General features: G+C 54.2%; 1 protein-coding gene across 1 annotated transcript in view; it reads right to left on the minus strand.

Moving 5' to 3' along the window:
• pkd1a (polycystic kidney disease 1a) overlaps nt 1-12,500 on the minus strand; it is a 73,198-nt gene that overhangs the window by 29,320 nt on the left and 31,378 nt on the right. The window contains exons 8-20 of the mRNA XM_063010939.1: nt 11,913-12,127; nt 11,698-11,819; nt 11,440-11,590; nt 8,761-9,044; nt 7,925-8,683; nt 7,704-7,835; nt 7,437-7,612; nt 5,368-5,504; nt 1,635-5,287; nt 1,412-1,558; nt 1,180-1,320; nt 765-1,050; nt 1-206 (exon numbers count right to left, since the gene is read on the minus strand). The exon at nt 1-206 is cut by the window's left edge and continues 11 nt beyond it. Of these exons, the coding sequence (XP_062867009.1) occupies nt 1-206; nt 765-1,050; nt 1,180-1,320; nt 1,412-1,558; nt 1,635-5,287; nt 5,368-5,504; nt 7,437-7,612; nt 7,704-7,835; nt 7,925-8,683; nt 8,761-9,044; nt 11,440-11,590; nt 11,698-11,819; nt 11,913-12,127 (6,409 nt within the window). The remainder of the gene's footprint in view (nt 207-764; nt 1,051-1,179; nt 1,321-1,411; nt 1,559-1,634; nt 5,288-5,367; nt 5,505-7,436; nt 7,613-7,703; nt 7,836-7,924; nt 8,684-8,760; nt 9,045-11,439; nt 11,591-11,697; nt 11,820-11,912; nt 12,128-12,500) is intronic.

Here is a 12,500-nt window from a genome sequence, read left to right on the forward strand (position 1 = left end):
AGTGACCGACGCCCCCTGGTGGTCTTCGACTGTGACCGAGACTGAGACCCTGTACTGGGAGGAGCTGAAGCCCGGTGGGAGAAAGGTGGAGTGCTCTGGACTCGTCCCCTTGTACACGCAGAAGTCCTCGCAGCTGGATTCGGCACAACGTAACACCAGCAAACTGTAGACCAGAGGGGACTCGGACTCGTCCAAATCGGTGTAGCCTGCGAAGAGAGAGCCGAAGTGAATGAGGGCACTTCACAGAGAGTCCTTCTTCACCTGTAGGTTTACCTGTCTCGCTGGTCCCTACACCTCCTTCTTCGCTTGTAAGTTCCCTTGTCTTGGTGGTCCCTACACCCTCTTCTTCACCTGTAAGTTCACCTGTCTTGCTGGTCTCTATCTTGACCTGTAAGTTCACCTGTCTTGCTGGTCCCTACACCCTCTTCTTTGCCTGTAAGTTCCCTTGTCTTGGTGGTCTCTACACACTCTTATTTGCCTGTAAGTTCACCTGTCTCGCTGGTCCCCACACCCTCTTCTTTGCCTGTAAGTTGCCTTGTCTTGGTGGTCCCTACACCCCCTTCTTCGCTTGTAGGTTCCCTTGTCTTGGTGGTCTCTACACACTCTTCTTTGCCTGTAAGTTCCCTTGTCTTGGTGGTCCCTACACCCCCTTCTTCACCTGTAAGTTCACCTGTCTTGCTGATCTCTACACCCCCTACTTCGCCTGTAAGTTCACCTGTCGAGCTGGTCCCTACACCCCCTTCTTCACCTCTACAGGTCCTCACCTGTACAGTTAAAGTGCACCCTCTGCAGAAGTGTGTGCACTGGTCCCTCCTCGTCCGCCCACAGCACACAAGTCCCCCCGGCGGGGGGGTGGTTTGGGCGGAGCTCGATGTTAGCCACGCCCTCCTGCTCCATGCTGTCGTCGGTGATGTGCAGGCTGAAGGTGTACGAGTCTCCATCCCGCAGCGCCCCCCTTCTCAGCACCAGGTTCATGCTGTCCTGCCTCGTTGTCGTGGTGTTGAGGTCCAGGACTAGCGGCTCGTTGTGGCGGTTCATGGCGGTCCAGCGCTAACAGAAACATGGGGAACGCTGGGTAATAAATACATTGAATATTGTGTAGGGACTAATTCTTGGTTGCCTTTGTAGGTCAGTCAAGGTTGGTTTGATTACATAGCCCCTCAACCGTTAGTCCCTTACCCCTCTGTAGGAACCGTGGCAGTTGCTGCAAGTTCCAGCCAGGTAGACGTAGGAGTTCTGGCTGATCTCATACCGGGACAGAGCCTTACACGACACACACTCCAGAGAGACGATCGGGATCCGACCACTCTTCACTAACACCTAGGAGACAGAAAGCGAAGGAATGTAAAGTGAAGGTCTGTAGGTAGACACCGATTGCACCTCTATCGTGCAACAAGCTACGGGGACGAACCTTCTGAGTGGTGGACTCCGCATGCATGCCCTCCTTACTGATGGTCAGGCGGAACGTGTACTCGACGTCCACCTCCAGTTCCCACCCGGAGATACGCAGATCCTTCGGGCCCAGCCTGAGGTTCAGAGTGGAACAGTGGGAGACTCCCTAAAACGGAAGGGGAACAAGTCAACCACGAGGGAACGATTCAAATGTAGAGTAATGAGGTCTTGCTGGGTCGTACCTTTGTGGTGTTCAGACACTCCCAGTGGTACATGAGGAGAGTCTGACTCTCCGGATCTAAGTTGGGATCGTACGATTGGTTGGCGTTCAGTTGCAAGTCCTGGGTTTTGGACCAGACGCGATACGTGCCACCTTCAATGATGGGCACCAACTTGGCGGACATGACCGAGAGCTGCAGGCAGGCGGTCTTTCTCAAAGGGATCCCTTTATAGGACAGCGAGAAGACCAGGGTGTAGTTCTTGGCAGGAAGGGACATCTTGGGTATCGACAGTTGGAGCCTCCGGGCGTCGACCTCTCCAGGAAGGTAGACCTTAGCGGGCGGAAAGAGGTGATTCTCAAAGTCTTGACACTGAGGGGCGGTAAAGACCTCCCAGAGGTATTCGGAGGTGTAGCGCGTACAGCCTTTTAGGTTGACCTTCGCTTCTACGAGAGACGCCTTGGACCTCCAGATGGCCAACCTCGGCGCTTGGACCACGTGGACTTCTGGTTCCGAGCACTCCAGGACACGGATGTTGACCTCAAACTGGGCAGTAACGAAGCTCACAAAGTTGCTGACGTTCACGCGGGCCAGGTAGCGTCCAGGCAGCGAGTAGACATGAGTGACCAATGAGGTGTCGGACGAAATCACGAGGCTCCCATCGCCGAAGTTCCACTGATACCTCAGAGCGGTAGACTGCGGAGACACCCCGGCCTGGAAGACGACCGTCTTGTTGACGAAAGTGTCTCGAGGTTGGGCCTCCAGGGTGGCCAGCTTGAGGACGTTCTGAATGAGCACGTCTTTGGTCTCGTTCTGGACGTTGAGCGCGTTCAGGGCGCACACGCTGATGGTCAGGAATCCCGGCTCCTCGGGCACGTAGGTCACTTTCGAGTCCAGGAGGGTCTGCTTGACTCCGTGATGGAGGTCGAACGTCCAAATGTAGGTCACCTGGTTGCCGGTCGCTATGTGAGCCTCGAAGGTCTTGGGAACTCCGACAGGTATGGCTTGTTCGCAGCAATCCAGGATGGTCAGCTTGGTTATGGGTTCCATCACCACGATGTGCAGGTTCCTGCGCTCGGAGCTGATCTGATTCCAGGCGGTCAGGTTGGCGTAGTAGTTGTCGACCCGGCTGAACTGGTGGACGTAGGTCAGGTTGGGGTGGACCGTCGCGTCGCCGCTTATGCTCAGGGCGTAGCTCACGGATGTCCCGGACGCCACGGAGATCCCGAATTCGACGTTCTCGCCGACCGCCACAATGTTCTTGCTGGCCCTGAACTCCAGCCCCTGGATGCGGTCCTGGACGAAGAAGTCCCGCTCCAGGACCTCGCCACTGATGTCGTTCGACGCGTTCAGGGCCACGGAGAACGTCCCAGGGGACGGAAAGACGCAGGACGTGACCTGCCGGGTCGATCTCGCGCCTCCCGGAAGGAGCCACGTCCAGGACACGTTGGATCCGGTTCGCACGTCGGCGAGTAGAGACACGTTGACCCCGGATGCGACGAAGTTCTGCTCGGTTACGTTGGTGGCGACGAACGCCAGGCCAGAAACGGGTTCCTGGACGCTGACCAGGACCGACCCGACTTCTGCGCTGACTCGGTTTGAAACTTCTACGCGCACCAGCTTCATCCCCGGTTGGTCGAAGGTATGCAGAAGAGACGAAGAGTCGAGCGGCAAGCAAGTCCCGTCGATCCACCACGTGTACCGAGGGTCGCTCCCCGTCGAGGTAAACACGGTCAGGTTGGCGCGGGCGCCGACTACCACGGCGTCCGGATCAGCCGTCAGGACCACCTCCCCGACAAGATCGAGGAACTCGATGGTTCGGTTGACGGACAACGTCCCGAGCAAGTTGGTTGCCCTCAGGAAGACCTCGCAAGGTCCGGGAGCGGAGTAGTTGAGCTCTACGGTCCGGCCCGTTGCGGTGAAGTTCTCGCTGTTGCAGAGGACGTTCCAGACGAAGGACATGTTGGTGCCCTCTTTCAGGACGGCGTGCAGGTGCAGGACGCGATTGGTGGCGAAGCAGCACCCGTCCCCGAGCTCGTCCGAGGCTACCTGCAGACCGTCTAGCTCCCGCTGGACGAAGATGTATATGCTAGCCTGGGCCACGCTGATGTTGTTCTCAGCCGTGACGATGATGTTGAAAGTCCCGACCGAGCGGAAGGTGTAGAACATGTTGTACGTCCCGGGGATGGAGGTGCAGCGGTCGCAGACTATCCACGAGAAGCGCACCCCGTCCCCTTGCTCGAGGTGGGTCTCGAAGTGGACCGTGGCGTTCAGGGGGACACTCACGAGGCTGGCGTTGACCGACAGTCCTTGGATGGGGGATAGCACCGTCACCGCAAGTTCGCTCCTGTTTTCGCTCACTTGATTCCTTACGATGACGCTGATCGTAAAGGTACCCGAGGAATCGTAGGCGTGGGTGACGTTGGCTCCAGATACAAGGGTGCCGTCGCCGAAGTCCCAGTCGAACGCGGCGTCCGCAAAGTCTGACAGCGATGCGAAGGCGTAGTCCTGCCTCGACGCCAAGTTGCCACCCCTGGTGCCATTGTGACGTATTAGCACGACCCCGACGGGCTCCTGGACTTCCACCAGCGCCGTCCTGTTGCACAAGGAGATGTTGTTCAGGACCGTCACCGTTACCACGTATGCGCCGGCGCCGGTGTACGTAAACGCCATGGTACGGTTCCCCGGGATGGGGCTTCTGAAGTCGCTGAGTCCGAAATTCCACAAGTAGGTGTAGTCAAATTTCGGGTGTGCGCTCACGGTGAACACGCTCTCCTCCCCGAGTCTGACGTACTTGGTCAGGGGTCGCAGGGTGACGTTGGTCAGCGCGGGCTGGACGCACACCCAGGTGAAGAAGTTCGCCTTGTTGGCGGCACTCGACATGAGCAGCGAGAGGTGGTAACTCCCGCTCGAGGCGTACAAGTGGGTCACGCTGGGCACCCCGTCGCGTGTCCGGTTGGCGGTCTCGTCACCGAAACTCCACGTGTACCGGTGGGCCGAGGCGTTCCCGGACACGTGGGCGCGGAAGTCGATCTCGGCGCCTTCCCGGACGCACCCGGCGGGCTCCAACCACAACACCTGGAGCACGAACACCTCCACGTGGACGGTCTCCCACCGCGAGCCGACGGCGTTCGCCGCGGTCACGTTGACCGTATAGTTCCCTTCCTTTTTGTACCTGTGCTCCACACGAGGCTCCGCCCCCGGATCGAGGTCGATCACCGTATCGTCGCCCATGGAGAAACTCCAGCTCACGTTGTTCCCGGATTCCAGGGTGGCCCGGACGAGCGTAGGGGTGTTGAGCTCGGTGGGACCGGACGGCGCCACGGCCAGACCCCGGACGTCCTCGTAGACCGTCAGGACCTTACAGGTGTCGTTGCTGCTTATGGTGTTGTTGACGTTGACGCACACCGCGTAGGTGCCGCTGCGCGAGTAGGCGTGGTGCACCCTGCGCTCGCGGCCCTGCTGCAGGCTGGAGTTGTCTCCGAAGTTCCAGGTGTAGACGATCCCGTACGGCGACGGTAAAGGGTGCGCCTCGAACGCGGCGAACTCCCCGGCCCGCAGGAGCTCCGGCTCGGTGTCGATCTCCACCGAGGTCAGGATGCTGAAGACGTACACGTCCAGCTTGCGCATCCTGTTCTCGTAGCGGTTGGAGACGGAGACCATCAGGGTGTACTCCCCTGCGGAGACAACAGAAGGATGGAATCTTGTTCGGTCCGGACCGAAGCACCGTGTCGGGTTTAGTTGGGACGCTACGTACCTGGTTGGCTGTAGACGTATTTGACCTCGTTCTGCAGGATGATCTGTGTTTTCGAGGGGTCGGGGCTCTGGTTCGAGACGTCGTACGGCGGTGTGAAATGGCTGGAGTGCGTTTTATCTCCCTCGCCGAACATCCACCTGAGACAACAGGCGTGTTTAAGAGGACAAGACAAAACAGGACAGGACAGCTTAGGACAGGACAGTTCAGAAGAGAACAGGGCAGGACAGTTCAGGACAGGACACAACATTTCAGGAGAGGACACTTCAGGACAGGACAGCTTAGGACAGGACAGTTCAGGAGGGAACAGATCAGGAGAGGACAGTTCAGGACAGTACACAACATTTCAGGACAGGACAATTCAGAAGAGAACAGGACAGTTCGGGGGAGAGCAGGACAGGACAGTTCAGAACAGGTCACGACAGTTTAGGACAGAAGAGGTCAAAACGTTTCAGGACAAGATGGAACAAAACAGGACAGTTCAGAAGAGGACAAAACATTTCTGGACAGGACATTTTAGGAGATAGCAGGACAGGACAGTTAAAAAAGAACAGGACAGGACAGAACAAGACAGGAAATTACAGGAGAGAACAGAACAGGACAGTTTAGGACAAAACAGGACAGAACCATTCAAGACAGGACAGTTCAGGGGAGAGCAGGACAGGACAGTTTAGGACAGGACATTTCAGGACAGGACAGATCAGGACAGTTTAGGACAGAAGAGGACAAAACATTTCAGGACAGGACAATTCAGGGGAGAGCAGGACAGGACAGTTTAGGACAGGACATTTTAGGACAGTTCAGGACAAAACAGGACAGAACCGTTCAGGACAGAACAGCTTAGCGCAGGACAGTTTAGGACAGAAGAGGTCAAAACTTTTCAGGACAGGACAGAACAAAACAGGACAGTTCAGAAGAGGACAAAACATTTCGGGACAGGACAGTTAAAAAAGAACAGGACAGTTTAGGGGGACAGGACAGGAGAAAATAGGACAATTCAGGAGGGAACAGGGCAGGACAGTTTAGGACATTTCAGGACAGGGCAAGTCAGTTCGGGACAGGACAAAACATTTCAGGACAGGGCAGGCAGGACAGTTCAAGACTGGACAGCACAAAACATCTCAGGACAGTTCAGGAAAGGACAGTTCAGGAGAGAACAAGACAAGACAGTTTAAGAGAGAACAGGACAGGGCAGTTCAGGACAGGACAGTTCAGGACAGGACAGTTTAGGACAGGACAGCTTAGGACATTTCAGGACAGGACAGTTCAGGACAGGACAGTTCAGGACAGGACAGTTCAGAATGAGACAGGACAATTCAGTACAGGAGAGGACAGTTTAGGACAGGACAGTTCAGAAGAAAATAGGACAAATCAGGAGGGAACAGGACAGGACAGTTTAGGACATTTCAGGACAGGACAGTTTAGGACAGGACAGTTCAGGAGAAAATAGGACAATTCAGGATGGAACAGGGCAGGACAGTTTAGGAGGACAGGATATTTCAGGAGAGAACAGGACAGTTTAGGACTGGTCAGTTCAGGACAGGGCAGTTCAGGACAGGACAGTTCAGGACAGGACAGTTTAGGACAGGACAGCTTAGGACATTTCAGGACAGGACAGTTCAGGACAGGACAGTTCAGAATGAGACAGGACAATTCAGTACAGGAGAGGACAGGACAGGACAGGACAGGAAAGGACAGTTTAGGACAGGACAGTTCAGAAGAAAATAGGACAAATCAGGAGGGAACAGGACAGGACAGTTTAGGACATTTCAGGACAGGACAGTTTAGGACAGGACAGTTCAGGAGAAAATAGGACAATTCAGGATGGAACAGGGCAGGACAGTTTAGGAGGACAGGATATTTCAGGAGAGAACAGGACAGTTTAGGACTGGTCAGTTCAGGACAGGACAGGACAGTTCCGGGCAGGACAGGACAGTTCAGGAGAAGACAAAACATTTGAGGACAGGACAGTCCAGGAGAAACCAAAATAGGACAGTTCAGTAGGAATCAGGGCAGGACAGTTCAAGACACCAAACGTCCCATAAGACGATGATCCAGTCTTGATAACTCACTGGAAGGTAGCATTCACCGAGACGTCCACCTCGACGACGGCGGACAGGGTCAGCTGATCCCCCTGCGTCACGATCTCGGGGACGCCCCGCACCGTGATCTCGCTCATGGGGTTCATCCGGTCCACGGTCACGTTGAAATTCTCCGTCAGGCTGCTCACGTGGTTGGACGCCGTGACCTGCGAGAGAACCAGGACGTCCGACAAGCTCACGGTCAGACGTCCCAACACCTGCAGAACATCTAACAACCATGATTAAAGGGTCTCTGACCGTAAGTTTGTAGACGGCGGGGTTCTGGTAGATGATGTTGAGGACGGTGTTGTAATACGTGAAATACGGCTTATCGTCCACCGTCCATCTGAACGAGGGGTCAGTTCCTCCTTCCACGGACGCCGCGTAGTTCTGGAAGGGTGGACGAGAGACACGTGGAGGTCAGAAGGTCAGGAGACATCAAAGAAGCCATCAAAGAAGCTCAGCTTGGCTAATCTTACCACTACGGTCTCCATCAGGACCCTGTGGGCAGGATGGGGCTGGATCTGCAACCCTCGCAGCGGCTCCTCAACGCTCGCCTGGACCTCCAGCTGGTCGTCGGTCACCTCGCTCCGGGCGTACAGCGCCACCTTGGTGCTTCCGGGTGTCACGTCCAGACTGAGGTCCAGCCAGGCGAACAGGGTGTTGTTAGTCGCCCCGGGCGTCCGGCATTCCGCCACTTTAGGGAGCAGTTCTTCCGGGCAGGAGCTTTGGAACGGGACGGTCCGGTTGCCCTCTCGCGTGCCGACCACCGCGCTGTACTCGGATTGAACCCTGACCAGGACGGACGACCGATCGGGCGAGAAGTACACGGTGCCGTTCTGGTAGCCCGGATAGACCAGGGTGAGGCGCAGCGGCGGGGTGACGTGTATCGGACAGGAGGCGGAGACGGGGTAATCGGGGTGGTCCGACGTCACCTCCAGGCTGTAGTTGCCCGCCTGGGGTAACCCGGCCCTGAGGAGCGGACCGCGCAGTTTGGTGTGGTTCATTCCCACGTACAGCGCTCTGATCGGGCACACCGCGTCCTCCATCCAGCGGCTGTTCGCCTCCAGGGTCTCGTTGGCGCGCACCCAGTCGGAGTGGTTCTGGACCACCAGGCTCTGTTTCCACGGCGAGGACGAATCAGGGGCGCAGCCGAGCAAACCGGACGGTCCGGCGTCGTGCTGGAGGCCGATAAAATCGCCCGGGGCGACCAGGAGGTCCTCGATCGTCTCCTGGACCTTAGGGAACAAAAATAAGGACCCATGAACACCTTTGAAGTCGAATACGCCAACATCTTAAGGGGCACTGGACTCACCGAGACGATCGTGGGGGGTGCGGGTGGCAGGGTGAACAGTGCCTCCCCCACCAGACTGTATTGTGGGCGCACGGTGCCAGCGGGCGAGGGTTCCGCCCCCGAGCAGTTGGGACACAGGTCCGGATGGCAGGGCTGCCCCAGGGGCGAACAGGAGCCCTTGTACGGGCACCACTGTTGCCACGCGGGGCACGGTGGCGCGGACGTCGCGGGAGGGGTGGCGGTCTCGTTGGGGGTGGAGTCCAGGGGGCGGCACAGAGCCACGGGGCTGCAGAGGTCGCCGCACTCTGAAAAGGGAGTCGGAGCACAAAAATACCAAATACATGATTACGTACACACGATCACCTGTCCGAGCACAAGTACTCAATACATGCTTACATACACACAATCACCTGTCTGAGCACAAGTACTCAATACATGATTACATACACACGATCACCTGTCCGAGCACAAGTACTCAATACATGCTTACATACACACGATCACCTGTCCGAGCACAAGTACTCAATACATGATTACAGACACACGATCACCTGTCTGAGCACAAGTACTCAATACATGCTTACATACACACGATCACCTGTCCGAGCACAAGTACTCAATACATGATTACAGACACACGATCACCTGTCTGAGCACAAGTACTCAATACATGCTTACATACACACGATCACCTGTCCGAGCACAAGTACTCAATACATGATTACAGACACACGATCACCTGTCTGAGCACAAGTACTCAATACATGATTACAGACACACGATCACCTGTCTGAGCACAAGTACTCAATACATGATTACAGACACACGATCACCTGTCCGAGCACAAGTACTCAATACATGATTACAGACACACGATCACCTGTCTGAGCACAAGTACTCAATACATGCTTACATACACACGATCACCTGTCTGAGCACAAGTACTCAATACATGCTCGCATACACACGATCACCTGTCCGAGCACAAGTACTCAATACATGCTTACATACACACGATCACCTGTCCGAGCACAAGTACTCAATACATGCTCGCATACACACGATCACCTGTCTAAGCACAAGTACTCAATACATGCTTACATACACACGATCACCTGTCCGGGCACAAGTACTCAATACATGCTTACATACACACGATCACCTGTCCGGGCACAAGTACTCAATACATGCTCGCATACACACGATCACCTGTCCGAGCACAAGTACTCAATACATGCTTACATACACACGATCACCTGTCTGAGCACAAGTACTCAATACATGCTTACATACACACGATCACCTGTCCGAGCACAAGTACTCAATACATGATTACAGACACACGATCACCTGTCTGAGCACAAGTACTCAATACATGCTTACATACACACGATCACCTGTCTGAGCACAAGTACTCAATACATGCTCGCATACACACGATCACCTGTCCGAGCACAAGTACTCAATACATGCTTACATACACACGATCACCTGTCCGAGCACAAGTACTCAATACATGCTCGCATACACACGATCACCTGTCTAAGCACAAGTACTCAATACATGCTTACATACACACGATCACCTGTCCGGGCACAAGTACTCAATACATGCTTACATACACACGATCACCTGTCCGGGCACAAGTACTCAATACATGCTCGCATACACACGATCACCTGTCCGAGCACAAGTACTCAATACATGCTTACATACACACGATCACCTGTCTGAGCACAAGTACTCAATACATGCTTACATACACACGATCACCTGTCCGAGCACAAGTACTCAATACATGCTTACATACACACGATCACCTGTCTAAGCACAAGTACTCAATACATGCTTACATACACACGATCACCTGTCCGAGCACAAGTACTCAATACATGCTCGCATACACACGATCACCTGTCTGAGCACAAGTACTCAATACATGCTCACATACACACGATCACCTGTCCGAGCACAAGTACTCAATACATGCTTACATACACACGATCACCTGTCCAGGCACAAGTACTCAATACATGCTCGCATACACACGATCACCTGTCCGAGCACAAGTACTCAATACATGCTTACATACACACGATCACCTGTCTGAGCACAAGTACTCAATACATGCTTACATACACACGATCACCTGTCCGAGCACAAGTACTCAATACATGCTCGCATACACACGATCACCTGTCTAAGCACAAGTACTCAATACATGCTTACATACACACGATCACCTGTCCGAGCACAAGTACTCAATACATGCTCGCATACACACGATCACCTGTCTGAGCACAAGTACTCAATACATGCTCACATACACACGATCACCTGTCCGAGCACAAGTACTCAATACATGCTTACATACACACGATCACCTGTCCGGGCACAAGTACTCAATACATGCTCGCATACACACGATCACCTGTCCGAGCACAAGTACTCAATACATGCTTACATACACACGATCACCTGTCCGAGCACAAGTACTCAATACATGCTTACATACACACGATCACCTGTCCGGGCACAAGTACTCAATACATGCTTACATACACACGATCACCTGTCTGAGCACAAGTACTCAATACATGCTTACATACACACAATCACCTGTCTAAGCACAAGTACTCAACACATGCTTACATACACACGATCACCTGTCTGAGCACAAGTATTGAGTGTGTGTGTTACCTGGCAGCAGGAGCTGTAATCCACGGTGTGGGCAGTGTGGCCGGTACACCTGGAAGCGAACCTGTGTGTGTGAGCTCAGAGACCGTGTGATCAGCTCCAGAGACGCCAGGCGCCCGCTGTGTCCGAAACTCAGGGACGGGAACAGGAGCAGCTACACACACACACACACACACACACACAATAGTGAACAATAAGGTGTGTGTATTAGGTATACGTATACACACACCTGGGTATAAAAGGTGTGTTCCTTAGTTTTACCTCGACAGCGCCGGCCGGTGCGCCCGCTACAGGGCTGGATGACACATTCGGACGGGTGAGACTCGTCTGGGTGTTAAATACAGCCACGCCCACTTGGTACACGCCCGCGTCGGACACACGCGCTACAAACAGACAGAAAGAATCAAATTCAGATTCAGAACTCAAGACCTTCTGATTTTTCTGAAAAGAGAACAGAAGTAAACAACGTTACCCACCCTGGCGTTTAAACTGGCACACGTAGGCATGCCTGGCAGCGCAGGGGTCTGAGCTGGTGAGTCCATCGCTGCCCAGAGACACACACCGGTCTCCATCCACCGGGGCGCCGCTCTCCTGAACCCCGTCCCCACCGGGCGCGGCAGAGGAGCCGTCCACCCAGCGCAGGGTACCGGAGGAGTCCACGTCGCTGAGACCCAGCCAGACTGTCCGGTCCCTGCACACACACACACAGAGAGCCGATTCAATCCAAGAAAGAGTCGATTCAATCAGAGAAAGAGTCGATTCAATCAGAGAAAGATGATTCAATCAGAGAAAGAGTCAATTCAATGACAGAAAGAGTCAATTCATCCACAGAAAGAGTCGATTCAATCAGAGAAAGAGTTGAGTCAATAAAAAAAGAGTCGATTTGATCACAAAACAAGTCAATTCTATCACAGAAAGAGACGCTTCCATCACAAAAGAATTCGATTCAATCCCAGAAAGAGTCGATTTGATCACAGAAAGAGTCGATTCAATCACAAAATGAGTCGGTTCAACCACAGAAAGAGTCTATTCAATCTTTAAAAAATTCGCTTTAATCCCAGCAA

Source organism: Trichomycterus rosablanca, chromosome 15 (assembly GCF_030014385.1).
Source record: "Trichomycterus rosablanca isolate fTriRos1 chromosome 15, fTriRos1.hap1, whole genome shotgun sequence".
Taxonomy (NCBI): domain Eukaryota; kingdom Metazoa; phylum Chordata; class Actinopteri; order Siluriformes; family Trichomycteridae; genus Trichomycterus; species Trichomycterus rosablanca.